A 22,642-nucleotide genomic window follows, 5' to 3' on the forward strand; every position below is an offset into this window, starting at 1 on the left:
TGTGAAGCCACGCTATCTCACCACGGTCCGTTTAGATGGTGGCTCTTTCTTGCAGTAGTCCAGTGAGGTTTCCGATTTATAATCCACAAAGTTGGATTGTGCTCTTTGCTGTACAGTCGCCTGGAAATCCTACTCTTTGAGCCCACTGAACGCAGAGTGCTTCACCTGTCTGCGCGCTCCATACTCCTCTCACGTCACTTCAACCCGTCACATTTTATACAAGCGAGCATTTTCTAAAGATGTCACGTATAGCTCTGTGAGTACAACACTACACTCGGGCTCTGTGAGTAAAACACGACACTCGGGCTTAAGGATATCCTACAATAACGAGTCAATGTCCTTCAGACTGAAGACTATAAAGGCGATCAAGTGACGTCACAAAGGCTCGAAAAAGAACGCCCACTGTTTCGAGCCTTTGTGACGTCACGTGAGACAACATCCGGTTATATAAGTGTCTTTATTCTTTGATCGCTGGGTAACCATCATCACCTCTGAGTTACAGCATTATATTGATGAACAGTACACAGTAAATTTGTCTGAGTAAATTTTACTCAAATTGCAAAAAATGTTACTCAACAAAATATAACATTTGGTCCCAGTCTATATAGAGTAAAATCTACTCTTACCTCAGAGTTAATAAGTCAGAGTACTTTTTACTCTATTCAGTGTTTATATTTAACTCTACATGATGATAATTTACTCTATGTAGCATAAAATGAAAACAACTCTACTGCCATTTTACTCAATTTAGTTATGTTTTACTCTATATGGAATTATGTTTTACTCCATATGGAATTATGTTTTACTCTATATGGAATTATGTTTTACTCTATATGGAGCTATGTTTTACTCTATATGGAACTGAATTTCACTCTACATAGAACTAAATTATGATTAAAACCTGTGAGAACTTACTCTGGAAGGTTATCATTAAACCCAACAAGTATGAGACAGATATCATTATTTACCAAAGCACACTTTATTATTTATATAATAAATGTGCAATATATCAAAAGATATTTTACAGAATACATTTTGGACCTCTGTAAAATGAAATGTTGGCCTTTTCACTATGACATCATAGGAAACAGTATGGCACAATAAACAAACTTGCGGCATCACACCTGCATGGTTATATCAAATGCTTTGTAACAGAAAATCTTTCACATCAACTAAATGAGGTCCCTCTTTTGTGCACACAACTTTATATGCATGAAAACATCTTTGTATCAACTCAATGCAGCATCCGAGCCCTCAACTCTGCGACCCTTGGATTCACCTTAGTGGTATCAACATCGATTTCATGAATCATGGTTTGCAAGAAGTTGTACACATTTACCAGATCCTGGTTGTACGAAATACCAAAGACAAAATGAGCTTTGAAAAGTTCAACAAAACAGGCAAGTGTGTCTGGTGACTTACAAGGTATTGCATGTTTGTCAATCACAATGAAGTATTTGTGAATCAGACTCTTCTGGGTCCCCATAGCTAGCAGGTATGGTTGAAGGCTTTCCATGATGCTGTCCAGATGCCCCTGGATGCTCGTCCCAGTCTGTGACAGAAAAAAGATTTAATTAGTCAGCTATAAAATGACTCAGTTTGCAAACAGTTTAAGGAAATGTCTTTCAATTACAGATATACATGATCTTACCATTATTTGACCATAATCTTAAAAAGGGGATTGAAAGGTTTAGAAAAGGGGACAGCACAGTGAAGTTATTCCAGTTTAATTGAACTGTAACCTCACCTTAATGAATTTCACAACACGGTCACTGGCTTGTCTGGCTGAGAGTTTCCCTGGTCTCTTGCGGCCATGTGGTGATGGTGGTAGAAGGTGGACAAGAACCAAAATGGATGACATGTCACTGTCCCATCCTGAAAGTAAAAAATCATAAATAAATATTCACTACAAGCTAACAGTCAATCCATTTTCCCCCCATTCAAAAACAATTCTCCCTTCCATAAATATGATCCTTTACTTTTAGCATACCATTTTCCACGTCTATTGTGCATTCAGCATTTTGAACCAGGTCTTGTAGATCGGGTGTCTGTGTGAGGCCACGGCTTTGTTTGAGGACTTTCTGTTTGTAGATAGTAGGCCACCTCTCCAGGAACTTTGTAGCAGCAGCATCACCAAACATTAGACCAAAATCCTGGTCAATCTGCAGACAAGATAGAATTGGTCAAAACAGAACAGTAAACATTATGATGAAGCACCAAGGTCATGTCATATCTTACAGCCCTAACCCAGGCTATTGTAGAACAGAAATAATAGTGTCATGACAGTGGCAGTAGAATGTTCACATACCAGTCCTGCTATGTCCAGGAATCTTGGAAACATTGTGAATATCAGAGGACTTCAAAATATACGATTATTTATTACGATTATCATTAATCAACATCTTTTTATTGCACTTTCACGTTTAAATGAACAAGAACACTGCTTCCACTTCCATTGTTGTGCTACATTCTGGCTAATGCAGAAATCTTTGCATCAGACTGGTCCTTATCACAGTGCATCTCGTAGAAGGAAAATATAAATAAAATAGTATCAACACTTTTTACCCAAAATTAGATCAACAGAGCACTGCTTTCACTTCCATGTTGTGCTACATTCCAGATATTTACGATTTACCTTTCACACGACACCCGTGACCGTCTGCTCTCTGTTCTGTTGTCTCTCTCCTCTTCTACTAACACCGGAGTCACTGCAGGCAGAACTTTTTTTGAGGCTGCCGCTGCAGGGTGCGCGCATGACTCCTCCCATCTCGTTCGCCCCCTGGTGGTTGGCTGACTGTTAGTTGAGGAAGCGCTTGATTTGATATGTAGCAGAGCATTTTAAACGTCAATATCGCGACGATCATGCTCATTTAATTGTGGCAGCCAAAATCGTGATCGCGATTAAAATTCGATTAATTGTGCAGCCCTACAATAGCATTGACTTCCCACATGTGTAAAATCATGGAGCGAATGATCACAGAAAGACTAACTTATTAATTGGAATCAAGGAAAAATATCAAAGTGGATTTAGAAAAGGAAGGGGAACAATGGATCCAATAGCATGTCTAGCAGCAGAGGTGAGGAAGGCACAAGTGAATAAGGAGGTTGTAGTAGCAGTATTTTTTTATGTGGAAAAAGTGTATGATTTACTGTGGAAAGAGTGACTATTAATCAAAATTAAGAAATTAGGAATATCGGGTAAAATGTTCAGATGGGTTAAACATGTTTTGTTTGGGCGCTCTATAGAAGTGAGAGTGGGAAGGTGTTGTCGGCCAGCCATTTGGTGGACAATGGAACACCGCAAGGAAGTGTGATTAGTCCGTTATTGTTTTCGATAATGATTGATGATGTATATGAAAATGTTGGACAAAATATAGGGAGATCTTTATTTGCAGATGATGGGGCACTGTGGAAAAGAGGTAGGAATGTGGAATATGTTGTGAAACAATCAAAAGAGTGGAACAGTGGTCATTGGAATGGGGATTTAGATTTTCAGTGGAAAAAAAAAATACCCTTTTCTTTGCAAGAAAGAAAATTGGAACAAAGGTCAAAATGTATTTATATGGTAAGGAGCTGAAAAGGATGGACTCGTACACATTTTTAGGAATGTGGTTTGATGCTAGGCTCACCTGGAATGTACATATTGATCAAATGGTTCATAAATGTAAAAAGGTTTTAAATGTAATGAGATGCTTGGTGGGAACAGAGTGGGGAGCTGACAGGTCTGCTTTGAAAGCTATATATATGGGGCTGATAAGATCAGTAATAGACTATGGCTGTGTGGCTTATAGGTCGGCATCTAAAACCTTGTTGGGAAAATTAGATGTAATACAAGCACAAGCATTAAGAATATGTAGGGCCTTTAAAACTACATCAGTGCCGGCATTGCAGGTAGAAATGGGGGAAATGCCATTGGAGTTGAGAAGAATACAGATAACGATGACATATTGGGTCAGTTTACAAGGACATAACCATCCAACAATAAGTGCAATTGAGCCGTGCTGGGAACATGATAAAACGCCAACAAAGAGCTTTGGGTGGGTTGCTACGGGGAAGGCTAGGGAACTAGGTATATTGAATAGGAGTTATTCTCCAGCAGTGGTTCTGCCAACTATTCCTCTTTTGATGCTGCCACAGCCTGAAATTGATCTTGGCCTCCTTGAACTGATGAGAGATGAATGTGGGGGAAACTGTAAGATCTTCAAGTCATATATCAGGAGGAATTACCAGTTATATACAAATGTATACAGATGGATCTAAAGACCCTAAAACTGGTAGAGCAGCAGCAGCAGTAATCCCAGAATTCCAGTATGAGTGTGGGAAAAGACTCAGTGATGACATATCAGTGTTTACATGTGAGATGACGGCCATAGGTATTATATTATAATAATACCTATATTATTAATATATATTATACAGTGGGTAGAGGACGTCAGGCCAGAGAGAGTGGTTATAGCATCAGGAGAAATACCATTAATGTAAATAAAAGTAAGTCAGAAGCTAAAGTGGTGATTAAGGGACAAATCAAAAAGATATGGCAGAATGAATGGAATAAAGGGAGCAAAGGAAGATATCTGTTAAAAATAAACCATTGGTCGGGAGTGCAGGATCTAGTGGACGAAATAGAAAAGAGGAGAGGGTTATGACAAGACTAAGGAATGGCCATACTGGTCTTAACAGTTCCCTCTATGTTATTAGAAAACATAATAATGGAAGGTGTGCATTTTGTGAAGAAGAAGAAACTGTGGACCATGTTTTATTGGCCTGTCAGAGGTACGAGGCAGCGAGAGAAGTTCTGAAAAGTGGTCTAAGAGAGATGGGAGAGGAAAATATAATTAATGTACTAAAGAAAAGCTTTAGTGGCAAATGTTGGAAACTTCTTCTGGCATATTTAGAGTCAACAAGACTAATGAATAGAATTTGAGAATTATTTTTATTTTTATGTTTGTTTGTTTGTTTGGTTTTTGTTTGGTTTTCGTAGTAGAGATTTACTTTCCTTAAATCCACACTCCAGATCAGTGGGTGGCGGTAATGCACCCGAAAGCTATTTGCCAACCGCCATAAAAATCAAAAGAAGAAGAAGAAGGAAGGACTTTCGTTTCCGCGGAATTCCCCCTGCTAGTGTCAGTGAACGCTACCAGGAAATAGGTTTTATTAAAGACAGCGACTCTCTCATGCTGCTCAGCGGGAACGCTTCATCCACCGACAAACATGTCAGCCGCCATTTGTGCCTTCATCCTGACGTTTTCAACCACACTCGGACCCACAGGTAATATCATATGATTGATCATTGAACTGAGAGCTAGACATTACTGTAACTAACTTACTTAGACGGACGGCCAGCCAAGTAGACTACTTCAAACATCACGGAGCTGTTCGTTTAACATGGAGTTAATAGGACTGGAGTATTATTGAAGCATGTTCTGTATTTATCACTTAACACAGACTGAAATAAGACGTTTGTGGCTGGAGAAGAGACGCTACATCCAGAGCATCAGAGACAAAACACCTGCAGTTAATATTTATGGCTTCAGTCAAAAAGTACAGTTGCTCTGATGACATTTACTTGAGTCAAGTGATTCTACTAACACTGTATCCTATTCTATTTGGGCTGTGTAGTGGTATCAGGAGTCCTCAGTGCACCCACAAATGCCCGCTTGACCTCCTATAATATGAATCTGGTGCTGATGTGGGATTCACCTGAAGGTCCAGCCAGCAGCATAGTCTACACAACTGAGTACAAGTGAGTCAAATACAAGTGTGCTTGTTTGCTTTGTCCAGTCTGAAACTCAATTTACTTTTTACATTTGAACTATTAAGAGCTGCATACAGCAGGAAGTAACAGTGAAAAGTCTACAGATTCTATCTGCTCCTTCATTCATGCCGTTTCGTTTCTCTGAAGTGCTGTGATCAGACCGCACACAATTTTCTTCTGACATGTTGATTCATTGCAAATTCCTTGGATGTCAGCAAATTCAACTTAATTATTAAAAATAATTGACAGAGAATGGTTGTATTTGTAAAGTGGCTAGTGTGGCTTAAGCGGTTGCTAGATTGTACATGTTTTGCTGTGTATTCTGATTGAGGCTTTGGCTTTAACAGACAGATTTTTAGATTTTTGGGGTGGCTGAGAGCGGTTCGTTTTACAGCAGATTGGTGGCTCAATCCCTGTGTCACCGAGTCCATGTCGAGTTGTTCTTGGGCAAAGCATTTAACCCAAAGTTGCTCCTGATGGGCAGGTAGCAGCTTGCATGGTAGCGTCTGCCATTGGTGTGTGAATGGGTGAATGATAATATGTAGTGGGCAGCGCTTGAAGTGGTTGGAAGACTAGAAATGTGCTTTTCAAATGCAAGATCATTTGCCATTTTACCAGGACCATCATTTTACTAACTGACAAACTCACAAGGCAAATAAGCAGCCCTTCCCCCTCTACCACTGAACACAGAAACTTCCCTCCTATCAACAATAATATGAGTGCTGTTGTACAGAAGTATCTTCTCTTCTGGGAAAGAGGACTGTGTCATGCCCAATGAGCAAACACAGATTACACTGTAAACAAAATCTGAGAACTATGAGCTCAGTGTTCTTCATTTATTGTTGGAATGCTTTTAAGCATTCCAAGTATTGTTATCCTGTTTTCTTTATTCAACTATTTCTTCCATACACTTCGTTGAAACGCTTCTGCTTCTTCATTTTTTAAGCTACAGAAACCATTCAAATATTAAAATGTTCAGCTCTTTTAGGAGAGGAGTGATATGACTTTTCATATTTTTAATCTTTAAACTTTGAATTATTAAGCTTTTTGCAATCTTTTTTGAATGGGATCTCTATGGAGAAAATCTTCAAATCCTCTTAAACTTCTTCAACTTCCTTCAACTTCCTCATACTTTCAGCTACTGACATTTTTTAAGCCACAGAAACCATTCAAATATTAAAATGTTCAGCTCTTTCAGGAGAGGAGTGATATGACTTATATTTGTAATCTTTAAACTTTTTCAATTATTAAGCTTTTTGCAATCTTTTTTAAAATTGGATTTCTATTTTCAGCAATGTTTCAGCAGTTCATTTCAGCTTTCCAACGCATTTTCACCAGGAAATGCATTTTCTAGTTTTATTTGTCCACCATTTACTGTTAAGGGATAACTTGTGCAGTGTAGCCTGGCTAACATCAGTGAGTCAGTGATACTGACATTGTACTTGTTCATTTTAACGTACAGTTGGTGTTAAATTACAAATCTGCCGTTTATATGAAATGTGATTGTTTTTGTCTCAGAATTGTATTTTCCAAATTTACAGTGATTGGCCTAGAACAGGCATGTCCAAAATCCGGCCCGCGGGCCAATCACGACCCGAGGTCAGATTTTATACGGCCCGCGCCTTCTGTCTTAAAATGCATTATTTATGGCCCGCCAGCACAGTCTAAACGGAATGAATAAATCATACAAATTCAACATGCAATTCCTCTTTTCACCTCATGGTGGCAGCACCACTCTGTAACTGTCTGGCTTTTTTTAATTGTCTCTGACCCTTCAACTGTCATGGCTACGGCAAGTAAAATAAGGAAAGTTGATACCGAGGGCTTTCATATTTTTTCACCGAAAACCGAAACAACTGTGTCTGCCTAGTTTGTCATGAGACTGTTGCCTTGTTTAAGTGATATAATGTAAAGAGACACTACGAGACAAAACATGCTAATGCTTCAACAAGTTATCAGAGAGCGACCGTGCTAGAAAAGTGAAGCAACTCCAAGATAACTTCGCCACACAGCAGCGGTCTTTTTCGCGGGCCCTCGAGTCATATGCATACCTGCAAACTTGTCGCTTTTCAGCGAAATTAGCCGTTTTTAATGAAAATATATCATCCACGTGATCCGTAGATGTTTTCTCTTTAGGGGGGGGGGGGGTCATCTGGCCAGCCAGCGTTTCTCAGATTGGATTGAGATGAGGAAAAAAGGTGATGACGTAATCTTCGCAATAAAACATCTTTGATGTGTCGAGTCTTGGCCAATCAGTGTTAAGATGTCTACACCGTCTTTCCCTCCGTTACAGTTCAGACTTTCTCGGTTAAGGATAACGTCCACTGCATGCGGAACTTTGTTTGTTAACATTCGTCATTATCGCGATTTAGGAGGAAAAAAAACGTAACGCGATGAAACATGCCCGGTTCAGTTCACGCGGTCACTCGTTAACGTTAAACCGGAACACCGGCGGATCTGCTGGCAGGTTTTTTTTTTTTAACTCAAAGTAGAATGAGGATGATTTCGTGGTGACAATAACTTTTAAGACCACGATGATGAGGCCCAGATACTGATGAGATGATGAGGTCAAAGAGCTTCAGGGAGAGGACGCTGTTTGTGTAGCGCAGCTTGATGCAGGGCTGAGATGTGAAGGAGCTGGGCCTGGATAAAGGTGCAGGTCTACTCTAAACAGACGTGAGTACAGCTTCCTGCTGTCGCAGTGTTTTAGAAATATTGATAAGGCAGGGTATGCTAAATGCTGCCTCTGCTCCAAGGAGATGAACTACAGTAACAAGGGCTCCTCAGCGGCGGCAAGGATTGTGGGTCGCGGCTCCTCGGCGGCGGCAGGAGCTGAAGGTCGCTGCTCCTTGGCGGCGGCAGGAGCTGAAGGTCGCTGCTCCACGGCGGCGGCTGGAGCTGAAGGTCGCTGCTCCACGGCGGCGGCTGGAGCTGAAGGTCGCTGCAGCACGGAGGCGGCGGCGGCAGGCACTGGAGGTCGCTGCCGCACGGAGGCGGCAGGCACTGGAGGGCGCTGCCACACGGAGGCGGCAGCGGTCGGGACCGGAGGTCGCTGCTGCTCAGGAACGGCGAGGCTCAGCCAAATGGCAAAGCCTGCTAAGAATAGGCTCAACTCATTGGCGGCGGCCGGGTCCGGGGCCTGCTGCTGCGCTGAGGCGGCAGCCGGGACTGGAGGTTGCTGCTGCTCCTCGGAGGCGGCGGCGGCGGCCAGGACTGGAGGTCACTACTGCTCGGAGGAGGCGGCGGCGGCCGGGACTGGAGGGGCGGCGCCGCCGAGGCGACAGCTGGAGTCGGTCGGACCGTCGACAGGACAAGGGGAGCTGGAGTCGACAGGACACCGGGAGCTGGAGTCGGTCGGACCGTCGACAGGACACGGGGAGCTGGAGTCGGTCGGACCGTCGACAGGACACGGGGAGCTGGAGTTAGCTGTGGCCTAGCGGGAGCAGGGGATCGCTGCAGCCCAGCGGAAACGGGGGATTGCTGCGGCTCAGCGGGAACGGGGGATCGCTGCGGCTCAGCGGGAACGGAAGACTGAGGCTTCCTCTGCCTCTTCTTTGGGGTAACAGAGCGGCTTAGTTCCCGGTTAGCCCTCTGGATGCTTAGAGGCCCTCCATAGGCCTGGCAGGTTCCCATAAACTGTTCCGGCCTCTTTCGAGAGTCGAGCAGGTAGTCCATCAGGTCACTCTTCTCCTTCTGGACACTCGGGGGCCCTCCATAGGTCAGGCGGGTTCCTGCTAACTGTTCATACCATTCCGAGAGAGTGGTATGAAAAAGGTCTGCTGAGTCCTCTTTTGGCCAGATCCTTCTGTCACAGGGCATGGTGGAGGACTCAAGCGCAGACCAGGCAGAGTAGTGTGAAGACAGTAATTTTAATGAACATGATCCACAGAACAGACAAGAGACGAGGGAGGAAATTCCAGCAGGACAGGGAAGACAGACGGGAATACCGGGAACAGGACAAGCCGAACGGGCGGGTAGACAATACAAGGATCTGGCAAGGAGTGATTGAGGGGCAGGAGTTTATGTAGGGGGAAGAGCAGGTGAGAGGAGTTGTGCTGATGAGGGGGAAGTGCTTGATTAGTGATCAGAGGCAGGTGAAGGGAATAGGCTGAGGGAGTGACTGACAGGTAGAGTGAGGAGGGTAGAGAAACACAGAACACAGAGGCAAAGCCTAATCGTGACAATGACAAACTTTTGAAAATGAGACCTCGTTCTCAATGGATTTTGTCTACATAAAAGGTTAATAATCATAATATTGATTGAAAAAAACTATCTAGCTGTTCAACCAGAGCTGAAATACTGATTAATAACTGAATAATAAATTAGTTTTTTGCTTAAAGTAAATGTCTTATCCCTTAATTTTCTTCTCAGAGTACACCAGAATGCTACATTTTAAAGATCATATTTAAAATGAAATTATCCCTGCTGTGTCATTGAACATATAATTATTAAATAATAGTGTATGTATAGGCAACTTGTATTGTTTAAAATAATGTCAGCAGGGACTGTTGGCCCTTGGGCATCTTCACATTATCAAATCTGGCCCTCTTTGAAAAAAGTTTGGACACCCCTGGCCTAGAAGGTCAAAGCTGCACTAACAACAAATGAATATGGCTAATGTGTAAGGTGTTGCTTATAGTGACAAACCCACAAAGAATTAGCACCTGACCTCGCTGCTCTACCCAGCTTTTTGGTTTTCCCTGGTGGTAGAGAGTAAAACAGATTTAAATAGAGAGAAACGAAAAAGCTCAAAAAAGTCACTGTACTGTTCCTGCTCAGCAGCAAACAGGAGACAGAGACAGTTAGAGACTAGCTGGTGAACATAGAGGAGCATTTAGCAGCTAAAGAGACACATATTTCCCTCAGGAGCTGGTGGAGACCATAAACAGAGCTAAAAGGAGACTGAGAGTTGGCTTTAGAGAGTTTTCATGTGAACACAAATACGACTCCAAATGAACGTTTCTAAGTGACAGCTGGATGTTCCAACAGGCAGTTGTTTGCTAATATCAAGTTAATAATGTAATCGTTTGTTGAACATATGTGATTTTCAGCTTGTCGTAGAGTGTGGACACAAACATGACTCCAAATGAATGCTAATATTGCTCCATGTCTGCTGCATGTTTAGATGGGCAACTGTTTGCTCACATGGTAGTCATAGCCGCAAGTAAGGTGATAATATGTATTGATGTAATGGTTCGGTCTTTATTTGATCATGGCAAAGAGCTAGCTTTGTGTCAAAAGTACAGTATTTACACTACATTTCCCAGCAGCATTGTACTAGAGTCGCTGTTTTCTGTATCATATAGTTGTTCAGTAGCATAGCTCTTTTATTTAAGTACTGAGATAGCCTCCAATTTAGTGGCCCTAAGGGGCCAAAACACAATATTTAACAAAACGAAACATTTCTGAGAAAAACACATTTATTCTACAATACAAAAAGTGTAATATACAAGTATTACATAGCTTATACATTATATTGCATTTAAGTGTGCAAATGGATGTGTTTTCATTGCATTATCCTATTTCTTCCCACTGGTTTTGTGGTAGGTCTCGCTTTACAGTGCAGGGAGCGTGAATGTAGATATCGCCGATATTATATATTCCCTAAAACTCCAGATTTAAGGTGTTCAGATATGCATGGTAGTCATCAGTGTATGAATGGGTGTGAATGATGACATAGTGTTAAAGAGCTTTGAGTGGTCAGAAGACTAGAAAAGAACTAGAGTACAGTCCATTTACCATTACATGAAATGTAGTTGTGTTTTTTGAAACGTTATTGTGTTTTGTGGTCTGAAATGATTAAACTTCAGTGGCCTACATAGTAGCCCTACACTGTACATTAGTACATTGCAGGTGGTTATTATAGTAATAAGGTGCATGACTGTCCAGAGATGTTAGAATTAAGTTTGCATTGATAGTTTAATATATATTAAGATTCATATTATATTATGTTATTATTAAATTATGTAATTTATATTAGGTCTATATATATATATATATATATATATATATATATATATATATATATATATATATATATATATATATATATTATTATTCATTCAAATATGAATAGCACTGATTTGGAATGAAATTGGTTCAATGTAAAAAAGAAAAGAAAAAGCTTTGATGTAGATAAACGACTTTTACCATGTTGCTGTAGCTTAACTTGCTACATTCTCTAGAGAGGAACTTCAGTAATAGATTTGTTTAAGTTGCATTCGCCATCTTTAGTGGTTGCATTTTGTGACAAGATAAAGCACTCCGCCATACTTCAGTTGCCAAACTGCGTGTGCACACTTAGGTGTATGATGAACACAGGACTACGGGGGTCGAGCGGAGGCAGAATCTGTTTACTTCACTGATGCTTGGTGCACCAACATAGTCAAAGTTGATGGACAGTATTTCGCTGATGTAGAATTTTTTTTCGGCTATATTGCTTAGTAAATTGTTTTGCTGCTGTTGTTTACATTCCTCCTGATGAAAATAGAAAAAACACAGGAATGCACTACTGTTTTGTTTGTCATGTTTTCTTGTTTTCCAATGATCAGAGTGTAGCATCATCAATGTGTTAAGGCTTTCCTTACAAAATGTGAGGTTGATCTGGTGGAGGAGTACGTCAAAGAATAAAACGTGTTATTTCCTTTTGCCAGTAGGTGGCATGCATAATACATTTGCAGTAGATTGTACAATGTAGCTTGGAGTTACAACAACTTCTTGTTTCATGGCGAATGGCATAAAAATGGGCACCACGCCACGTCAATTTCCTTCCATGAAAACTCACGATTTTGATAATAAAGATCTTTAGATCATCCTGACCAGATTTAAATTCTGTAGGAGTTTGTTAAAATACAAATCCTAAAAATGCAAAAAAATGGACGAATTACTGTAGCGCCCCCCAAGAGGCTAAATGGAATGAAAATATAAGGGTGTAGGGTACTAGAGGACCGAATTCACGGGTGCGCTTTAAGAGAAGGGGCGTAACCCTGGTGACAAGAGGGGTTAAAGGGTGGATGGAAATAAACGTCCACAAGTCAAACAGGCTGTTGCCTGGACCGAAGAGAGGGAACTTGCGTTTGTGGGCGCTAAAACAGCTCTGGTAAACGCAACAATGCTGGCACACCCGTCACCTAGGGCTCCGATTGCCATTACCACAGACGCTTCAGACTACGCGGTGGGCGTGGTGCACGAGCAGTGGGTGAAAGGGGCCTGGCAACCGCTGGCTTTCTTCAGTAAGCAGTTGCGGCCTAATGAGCGGAAGTACAGCACCTTCAATCGGGAGCTCCTCGGCCTCTTTCTGGCCGTTCGGCATTTCCAGTTCCTGCTGGAGGCTCGGCAGTTCACTGCGTTTGTGGATCACAAGCCACTGACGTTTGCCATAAGTAAGAGTGCCGAACCATGGTCCGCACGCCAGCAGCGCCAGCTCTCCTTCATCTCAGAGTTTACCACGGATCTACAGCATGTAGAGGGCAAGGAAAATCTGGTCGCAGACTGTCTCTCCAGGGCCGTCACCGGGGCTGTCCAGTTAGGATTGGACTATAACAAGATGGCTGGGGATCAAGTTTCAGACCCGTGCGTTCAGGAATTGAGGACGGCAGTTACGGGACTGCGGTTGGAGGAGGTCCCGTTTGACGAAACTGGTGCTACGCTCCTGTGTGACGTCTCCACAGGCCAGCCTCGGCCGGTTGTTCCCGACGAATGGAGACAACAGGTTTTCAACGCTATTCATGGACTGTCCTACCCTGGCAAGAGGGCGTCTCAGCAGCGAAGTTCGTCTGGCACGGGCTGAAAAAGAATATACGAAAGTGGGCCGGGACTTGTGTGGTCAGACTTGTGTGCCAGCGCTCCAAGGTGCACCGTCACATAAAGACCCCTTTTAGCACAGTTCTCGGTTCCAGAAAGAAGGTTCGATCACATGAATGTGGACTTGGTAGGACCTATGCCCCATCCCGTGGTTTCACACATCTCTTCACAATGGTAGACCGAACCACTCGTTGGCCAGAAACTGTCTCGTTGTCGTCAACAACAGCGGAGGAGGTGGCTCTGGCATTTATTCAGACTTGGGTCGCCAGGTTCGGAGCCCCAGCTGACGTTTCCTCGGGCCGAGGCCCACAGTTTACGTCAGAGCTCTGGAATGCAGTTGCAGGAAGCCTAGGGGTGAAGCTCCATCGCACTACTGCCTACCCACCCGCAGGCTAATGGTTTATGTGAGCAGTTCCACCGATCGATGAAAGCTGCTCTCCGGGCCAGCCTCAAAGACAGTGGTTAGGTGAACAGGCTTCCGTGGGTCATGTTGGGGCTTAGGACAGCCCCCAAGGACGATCTGAAAGCTTCATTGGCCGTACTGGTTTATGGACAGCCGCTGCGGGTCCGGGGGGAGTTTATCCCCAAAGTCACGACCCAGCAGCGGGAAACGCTCCTAGAAAAAGCTAGACTGTTCAAGCCAGTGCTCACGTCGCAGCACGGCCTCCCACAGTCGTACGTCCTGTCCCGTCCAGCCTCAAGTCAGCGGAGTATGTGTTCGTTTGCCAGGACGGCCACCGTGGGCCCTTTCAACCCCCCTACGACGGGCCGTTTCATGCTCTGGAGACCGTAGACAAAACCTGCAAGGTCGACATGGGCGGCAGGCTGGAACATGTGTCGGTTGACCGCCTTAAACCAGCACACCTGGACCTGGACCAACCGGTAAGGTTGGCCGAACCATCACGCCGGGGGCGACCTCGTACCCTCCCACCAGACCGTGACAAAACCTGAAGGTTTCCTTCGACGGTGGTCTGGCCTCCTCCAGAGACACGGAGTCAGGCTGGTCGGTTGATTCGGGCCCCGAGACATTAAGGGTTTTGACTAATCTCTAGTTTTAGTGAATTCTGGGGGGACGCATGTAGGGGACTAAAGGACCGAATTCACGGGTGCCCTTTAAGAGAAGGGGTGTAACCCTGGTGACAAGAGGGGTTAAAGGGCAGAAGGAAGTAAGTGTGGGTTATGTGTTTTGGATGGAGATAAACGGCCACAAGTGGTGCAGCCAAAAGGAATACCTGCTCCTACAAGGGTATGTTAGAGGATGCAATAAGGACATATGCTGCAAATATAGAGTATAGTAAAATTTTAAATGGAGGAAAATCTAAATAGGCGTATTTTAATGGGCCAATTGTTTTTTTTTGTCAGCTGTATAGGTTTGTAAAATTTCAAGTCAATTGGACATATGGGGTGAGGGGCGTGGCTTTTCAAACTTCTAGGGGGTGCTAGCGAGCCATTTTGTCATAGCCGAGCATGGGACCCATACAATCTTCAATTTTTCACTAGTCCTGATGAGCCTGCCAAATTTGGTAAATGTGTTAGTATGAGAAGGTCCTCAAAAATGTGATTACATGCGTGCCATAATAAGCGATTACAATAGGGTCTATGCGGCCCTACGTTGTCATTGCTCGGGCCCTGAAAATGCATTGCAACAATGTACTACTGTTTTTGTTTTGTTTGTCATGTGTATGTTGTGTTACAAATGGGTTACAACTGAATTTGACTGTGAACCCTGCATAATGACAGAACATGATCCTTGAATCCTCCCAACAAGGACTGATCCTTGTTTTGATTGCTCGGTCATTTTCATTGTGAACATAACCAACTGTAACGAGCGGTCCAGCTCACCTAGGCTTGTCGGGCCGGTCATGTTTTGTTTTTATTATTATTCATTTTCATCTTGCGTCTTTCGGGCGCTCACATAAAGGGCTTCTCAACCTCTTAAGTCCTGTGCTGAATGTCAGTTCCAGTATGTCCCTGGTCACTGCTGTCTTTTTCTATGTTGTCTTCACAAACGCACATTTTAGAATGAAAATCAACACCGGCAAGTCCATGATACCAGCACTGTATTTTGTCCACAGATCCTCAGTCTCCGGCTCCTTCAACAGAGTGGGCTGTGTGAACATCTCCAACCTTGAATGTGACTTGAGCCGCCTCAACAACTCCATATTTGAGTATGCAACGTACACAGGCAGAGTGCGGGCACAGTCGGGGACAGAGAGCTCCGCCTGGGTGAAAAGTAACCAAATTACTTTGGACAAAGATAGTGAGTAAAAACTCTCTTTGTTTTCAGGCTTGTCACTCTAAAACACTGCACAGTGATGTTTATTTAGCATTTACAGATAATCTGCTCTCAAAAACACATATTGTAAGAAATCATTTTAGGATGGCTTTTTAGCACTTAAATGATTCCTCCTTAAAAGGTCTTTACACACTGGTGACATTTGTTTTGTGCGATAAAACTGTGTACTTACACATAGTATGCCAATATTACACGTGAAAGAGGAAGATGAGCTTTTTCAGAACAATGGTGACTTTTCTGAGCTTTCACATCCCGATCACCCAATCATGTTGTGCGGAACGGACATCTTCAAAAAGTGGAGCAGAGGGTTTTGAGTAAATCAACGACATGGAGGCTCCATAGTCCGAACCAAGACGGCAAACTTTATTACTCCTTTCAAACTTGACAAAGGCAGCGCAGACCAAATCCACTCCCTCTGTCTTTACCTTTCACAATAAAAGCACTAGACATATACAGTGCACTGCGTAACTGTTTACCAGAGCAAACTTAAATTCACTCAGAGCATTTTGTTAAAAGGAAACTAAATACAAGAGCTTACAGTAGCTTTAGGCTACAACAATTGACCTCAGACAGACTACCAGATGCTGCTCTGGGGTCAATAGGATGGTAGTTTGTCCTCTGTCTGCGGAAATCTATTCAAACCTTTTATTGAACAAATACTCACCTTGCGAAATAATCGCAAGTGAGTATTCTTTATTTTAATGTTGTTTTTTCGTCATGCCCTTGTATGGAAAGCCTTTACTCGATTAGTCAATCACCAGAGATTGATTTTTATGTACTCTGGTAAATTGTGATGAGCTGTTCTCATTTTAGACTAGAAAAATGAACAAAAGAAAATCAATTAAAGCTGCAATAATCAATATTTTCATAAAAACAATGGGTTAATTCACTCTATGTAAATTCAAAGGTGTCACCCTTCACTTACAGAGAGACAGAGAGTTTGGTAGTTTCAGAAACAGCCAGAGCTGCCCCACAGGGAGTCCTGGGGTGTCTGTGGCCCTCATCCAATTAGATCCCAGTGTCTAAGGCCATGTGAAACGTTCCTTGGAGTTTGCTGTTATCTTCAACCCAGATCAGGCTTTTTGCTGAACAAGCAGGCCCTTTTTTCACCGGCACATGTTGACCACAAGCACATAGTCAGACCCCAACAGTAGCATGTGTATACAATCAGTCTACCTTCAGTGGCTAGCGTAGCATAGAAGTGGTGACGGTAGTTAATTATGTGATAATGTATTATGCTAATGTTAGCTGCACAGGTTTTATTTAGAAAGTAACCATTTGGAAATGTCTTTCTCCTGCCAAACTCACCGGGGATCTAGTATCACTATTATAAGTTGACTTGCTCCAAAACCAGCCTGAAAATTAAGAAAATCTGATACCATTGAATGAGAGTCAATGGAGCAGAGCCAGATAGTTGTCAGACCCTAACCAGAGCTAGCCGATGCTATGCTATGATTGGGCAGTCTGAGTCTCTGTTGTGGAACTAATGAAGGGTAAATTATAATGATGAACTCAAAGAATTGAAAGAAGCACATTTGTGATAAGGGATTACTAAAGAATGACTTTAATATCACTGTTGTATTGTCTAATTCAGTGTTTTTCAACCTTTTCTGAGCCGCAGCACTCTTTACATTAAAAAGATCCCGCGGCACACCAACAACCAAAAACGTTACAAAATGACACTTTTAGCATAATACAGCATATATGCCATGGTGTCAAACTCCATCTCAGAGAGGGACTAAACTAAAAATTGGGACTACGTTGAGGGCCAAATAGAGTCACCATTTAATAAACAGGATAGAAGGGATATTAGACAAAGTGCAAAAAGAATACATGTTTAGGTAGCTACATTATTTTATGCATATGTTCCAGAGCCAGATGTTTGGCATCTTTTCTTGGCTGCCAGTTCATTAATATCTGGGGTTAGGTTCTGTGGAGTGAAGGTGTGCATCAGTGAGACGACTCCTGTGTGAGTTTTTGTTCATCTTCATCACAGAGAAAAGCTGCTCACACAGGTATGTGCTTCCAAACATGCAGAGCGTTTGAGCAGCATGTACAGTAGGCGGAGTTAAGGCATCGTTTCGGGGATGAAGCTTGTAAACTGTGCAGCGCCCACAGAGTCACACTTTGCCTTGAGTGTGTCATTACACTGGAGGTCTATCAGCTCCATGTGGATGTGCACAGGTGCTCTTTCCACTTCAACTGCAAACGGATTGCTGAGCAGTCAAATTTAAATTTCTGAGCTGCAAAGTCGGCAAATCACAGAGTGACCTCAGTGCCAAGTGCGCCCAGTTATCAGCAACATGCGCAGTCGGGAACACAGCGGTGGAGACTTTTACTGCATCACACACGTCTGTGATCACACGTCCCTGAAGCTGGAGGTTTAGCGCAGTGAGATGCTTCATTATGTTGCACAAAAAGCCAGCTCACATCGCCACGTTTCGTCCCGGAGCTCTGTGGTGTGGCGGCCAGTTATGATAAACAATGATATTTTCTGGCGGGCCGGATATATGCTGACAATTTAATGACAAGTCTCTCAATGTGTTGATCCTTACGAGGCTTTTCATCTGGGTTATTTTGTTCAGAGTCTGCATTTTTCCTTTTCAAATATTTCTCCATCGCTGTTCGTCTTGTCATCACAACCTCTCCCGCCCCATCATTTAATTCTACTGTTTTAAATGAACAAAGTCATTATTGCGCTGCCTACTGCCACTTACTGGCATGGAAGAGTATTATTACTTAACCAGCCACAATATTGAAGCTCAGACGTTCAACAATGGCAAACTATTTGCAACAACTAAATAATATTTCTCTGGACTCATTAAGTGAAATTGGACATTTTCCCACGGCACACCTGGCGATCTCTCACGGCACACTGGTGTGCCGTGGCACAGTGGTTGAAAATCACTGGTCTAATTAAGTCATAAACATGTATGTCTTTACTGAGGACATGACAGAAGTGTTTTATTTCAAACCCACCAGCATTTGCTTCTGCCAGAAGCTTTGTCAACTCTGCTCTCTTTCTCCCTCAGCCATCATCAGTTCTCCCGATGTCTCTCTCTTCTCCAATGGGGCTGCTATTGAAGTCAGCATTAAAGATCCGGTGTTCATGATCTCTGCACTCAGGAAAGTTTACCACTCTGCCACCTACAACATCACCTACTGGCAGGATGGCCAGAGGGAGAAGGTGGGATTCATTTAAGTGCTGTTCATAGAGAATAAAAAGAGGGAGTTATTAATTCCAACCAAACTGTTTTTATTGGGTAGATAATGATCTGAGTGCCAGTATTAGAAAAACTCAAGTAAATGCAATAGTGTGCGTGAGACAGTGAGACGGTTGGGCTTTGCCGTGTGTGTGTGTCTCCTGATCATGCTCATTCTCTCCACCTGTGCCCTATCACCTGCCCCTGGCTTTTCCCTCTGCCAACCCCACTCATTTCTACTCACCTGCCGGCAATCCGCTCATCACCCCTCACCTACTTATACTCCCCTGCTTGCCCTGTTCCAGTGGCCGGATTATCCTTTGTTCCCTTTCCTCCCCGTGGACTCTTCGCATCTCCAGTGGTTTCTCCTCGTGTTGATCCTCTGCGTCCCACAGTTTGTGACCAAGCCCTTTTGTGACTTTGCCTTTTATTTTCAGTTTGGACTTTTTCCGCTCCCGGTTGGAGTTGATTTTGTTTTCTGTTTTTGTGTATGCTTCAGTGCCCAGTAAAGAGCCTTGCATTTCACCTCACCTTGTGTCCTGTGTCTAAGTCTGCACCCGAGTCTCTGCCCCACTCATAAACCCACACAGTAAACCGTGAACCGTCACAGTATAATCCGGGCATGAAATACTCAGCAGACGAGTTTTGGGGAACCCGCTTGGCCAGGGGAGGGCCTCGGAGCTTCCAGAAAGCTAACCCCGAGCTAAGCCGCCCTTCCACCCCTAAGAGGACCCAAATGGACTCAGCAGACCACCGTTTGGAGTGGTATGAACAGTTAATGGGATACCGCCTTGTCCAGAAGGCGAACCGGGACTTTTTGGACTCAGAGGACCAACGTATTGAGCGCTTTTCCGCTGATTTGTATGAACAGTTTGCGGGCCTGGCCATGGGAGGGCCTCGGAGTGTCCTTTCAACCCTCGTAGGAGGCAGAGGCAGAGGAAGGGTCAGACTCCCGTTCCCGCTGGGCCGCAGCGATCCCCCGTTCCCGCTGGGCCGCAGCGATCCCCCGTTCCCGCTGGACCGTAGCGATCCCCCGTTACCTGTGTCCCTAAAACAAATACCACTAAATTGTAAGGGAAATATCTTTAATCATTTTTGGGTTGCTGTAAAACAATTAAATATAAAATCCCAGTATTCATGAGGACATCTGTGACTACAGAATGTTTTTGTACATACCCTTTGTAAACACCTGATTTTGAAAACAGGACTTAGTGAGGTGGAATTCAATAGTACCGAGTGAGTCCTATAATACTGAAACAAGAAACATTGAGGAAAGACGTTTGTCCCGCAGAGAAGACTCAATCATCACACAGAGTGCCTGTGTTGTCTGTGGGATGGAGAGAGTGACCTGTGTGCAGTTTGAGCATATATTTTAAAGGGTCAGAGCATCAAGAGAGAAGGGGGGAAGGTGTGTTTGTTTCTAATCTACACATTTCACAATAGTACCTGTAACTAGAAAATTTCGCAAGAAACCTAAGCCTATTTTTAGGCCTCTGCTCGAAAGTTGCTTACCCATACTCAAGAGAGTGTAAATCTCTAACTACAAGGTCTATTTGAATAATTTCTTCTTTTTTTTTATAACAAACACTTGTGAGATCTGTTCAGATGGGTAAATATTGTGTAAATGTTACTGGTTAATAGTAAATGAAGATGGCACACAGCTCAAATTGAAAATTGTCTAGCCCTGGCTAGCCTAAAAACTCTCCCAAATCATAGCAAAACAGGTCAGGAGTCTCTAAAATTTGGCTTTGATAGAGTAAAGAATAAATATATTTAGAGAGTTTTCAGTACAGAGAATTTAGGTGAGATCATCATTTTGGAACCAGGTGTTCCAGCTGTTCCATTGTACTTGTATTACTATATAACTATTTATTTCACTTGTTTTATCAATAATATTGTTCAAACATCCAAATCCATCAGTTTGGCATCATTTTGAGAGCCAGAATCCTCTCTAAGGCTGTAAACCATGGATGATTCTCATCTGAGCTCCAGTCTTCATATGTGTATTGGGAGCTCAGACAGCCTATGATTGGTCTATTTTCAAGATTGAGACCATTTTGGACAAGTCAGAGTCTCAGCAGTGCGGGGATAGAAGCTTGGTTTTGATTGACAGAGTCTTTAGCCCCTAAAAATCGAAGAAACGCCTTCCAAGCCCGTGTGTAAAATCCCATTCGCCCAAAGCTTGCCCCCCTTCCCCCAGGTCCCAAACGTTAGTCTGACCCCCCTTTCTCTAGTCAACACATCAGAGGGTCAGAGGACAAGCATAGTAGCATAGTAAGTTAGCTTTGAACGGATTACCGGAACGTTTTCTTCATGATTCGTCTCAAAGTAAGGAACTTTCACGGTTGTTCTGCTGCTGAGTGGCTTGGTGTTGTGGTGCTTGTTGGCTTGTATCGCTGTAATGCTTTCACTGAGAGAAATTCTGAAGATATCTCTAGATTCCTGATCGAATCATCTTGCAGTTAGATGTATTGGTCGGCCATGCTAGTCATTAGCGCCGTGTTTGTAGCCTTCTCCGAAGTACGAAGCTCCCTGACTCGTGGCCAGAAATACGTGATATTGTGTACAATCTTCTTAGTTAGTTAGTGTAATAGTTTATAATGGTGTTTGCTGTGTGTAAAATGGTTTAGATGATTAAGTTAAGAGACTTTTTTAAGAGACTTTTTTCCGATAAAATAATTTAAAAAAAAGATTTCTTTTTTTAATTTCTTTATGAACTTTGATTTCTACGACGCTCTCTTCGATTAAATATCTCGCTCTGAACCCCAAATGGGGCTCGCTCGGGTCCAAGAGGGAGATGTACTTATGACTTCTGGTCATGTAGTTCTCTTGAATACCTATGTTGAATACACTTATTGTAAGTCGCTTTGGATAAAAGCATCTGCTAAATGACTGTAATGTAATGTAAATCAATAATGGTAAGTTATCTGGCTCCTGTTGAGTTTGTAATGTTGCTAACAAACTCAAGTTTGCCTATGAAACTGTAAGAAAAGTAAAGCACCGGTATGTAGCATCTGGCTAGTACAGTGAGAAGCAAACTCTGAAGCTCTCGTCCTTAACTCGTTTGCAGAGAGGCATTCAGAGGCACTGTCTGACCATGATCTGAACTGTGGTCATCATAAGACTGGTCCATTGGCTGGTCATGCCAATTTTTGGGCCAGCATTTCGACCTTGTACAACTTCTGTTGTGTGAATGTCTATCTCAATGCAGTTGGTGGACAGGGTGCTTATGTGCTTATCGCCGTGTCAGATTACGCAAAAACAAGGACTTAAGGTGGATTTTTCTTCTAAGCCTGGTGTATTCTTGCCCTGAAAGTATGCATGTATCAAATGTTTGTAATAATATCTGGGATGCTAACAACGGGAATGTTTAATTTGGAGGGCTACAACTATTGATGTGGCCTTGTCAGCTCCGTCGAGCACTACGAGAAGAATTTTCTTGACTACAGTCACACTTTGAGGTTGTGACTGTATTCACTTTTGGTCAGCTTTAGATCTGATCTTCCATAAAAGTTGAACTTTCTACCTTTTGGTTGCATGAGGCAAGTCAATTAGGTTGTGATTTAGTTCCCTAAAATAATTGTT

The 22,642-nt window shown here is 43.0% G+C and overlaps 1 protein-coding gene across 1 annotated transcript in view; it reads left to right on the forward strand.

Annotated features, from left to right (window-relative positions):
- Positions 1–5,139: 5,139 nt before the first annotated feature.
- LOC306704321 (interleukin-10 receptor subunit beta-like) overlaps positions 5,140–22,642 on the forward strand; it is a 48,814-nt gene continuing 31,311 nt past the window's right edge. Inside the window, exons 1-4 of the mRNA XM_079170615.1 lie at positions 5,140–5,269; positions 5,620–5,743; positions 15,634–15,818; positions 18,887–19,041. Of these exons, the coding sequence (XP_079026741.1) occupies positions 5,212–5,269; positions 5,620–5,743; positions 15,634–15,818; positions 18,887–19,041 (522 nt within the window). The 5' untranslated portion in view covers positions 5,140–5,211. The remainder of the gene's footprint in view (positions 5,270–5,619; positions 5,744–15,633; positions 15,819–18,886; positions 19,042–22,642) is intronic.

Source organism: Pholis gunnellus, assembly GCF_910591455.1.
Source record: "Pholis gunnellus genome assembly, chromosome: 12".
Classification (NCBI taxonomy): Eukaryota; Metazoa; Chordata; class Actinopteri; order Perciformes; family Pholidae; genus Pholis; species Pholis gunnellus.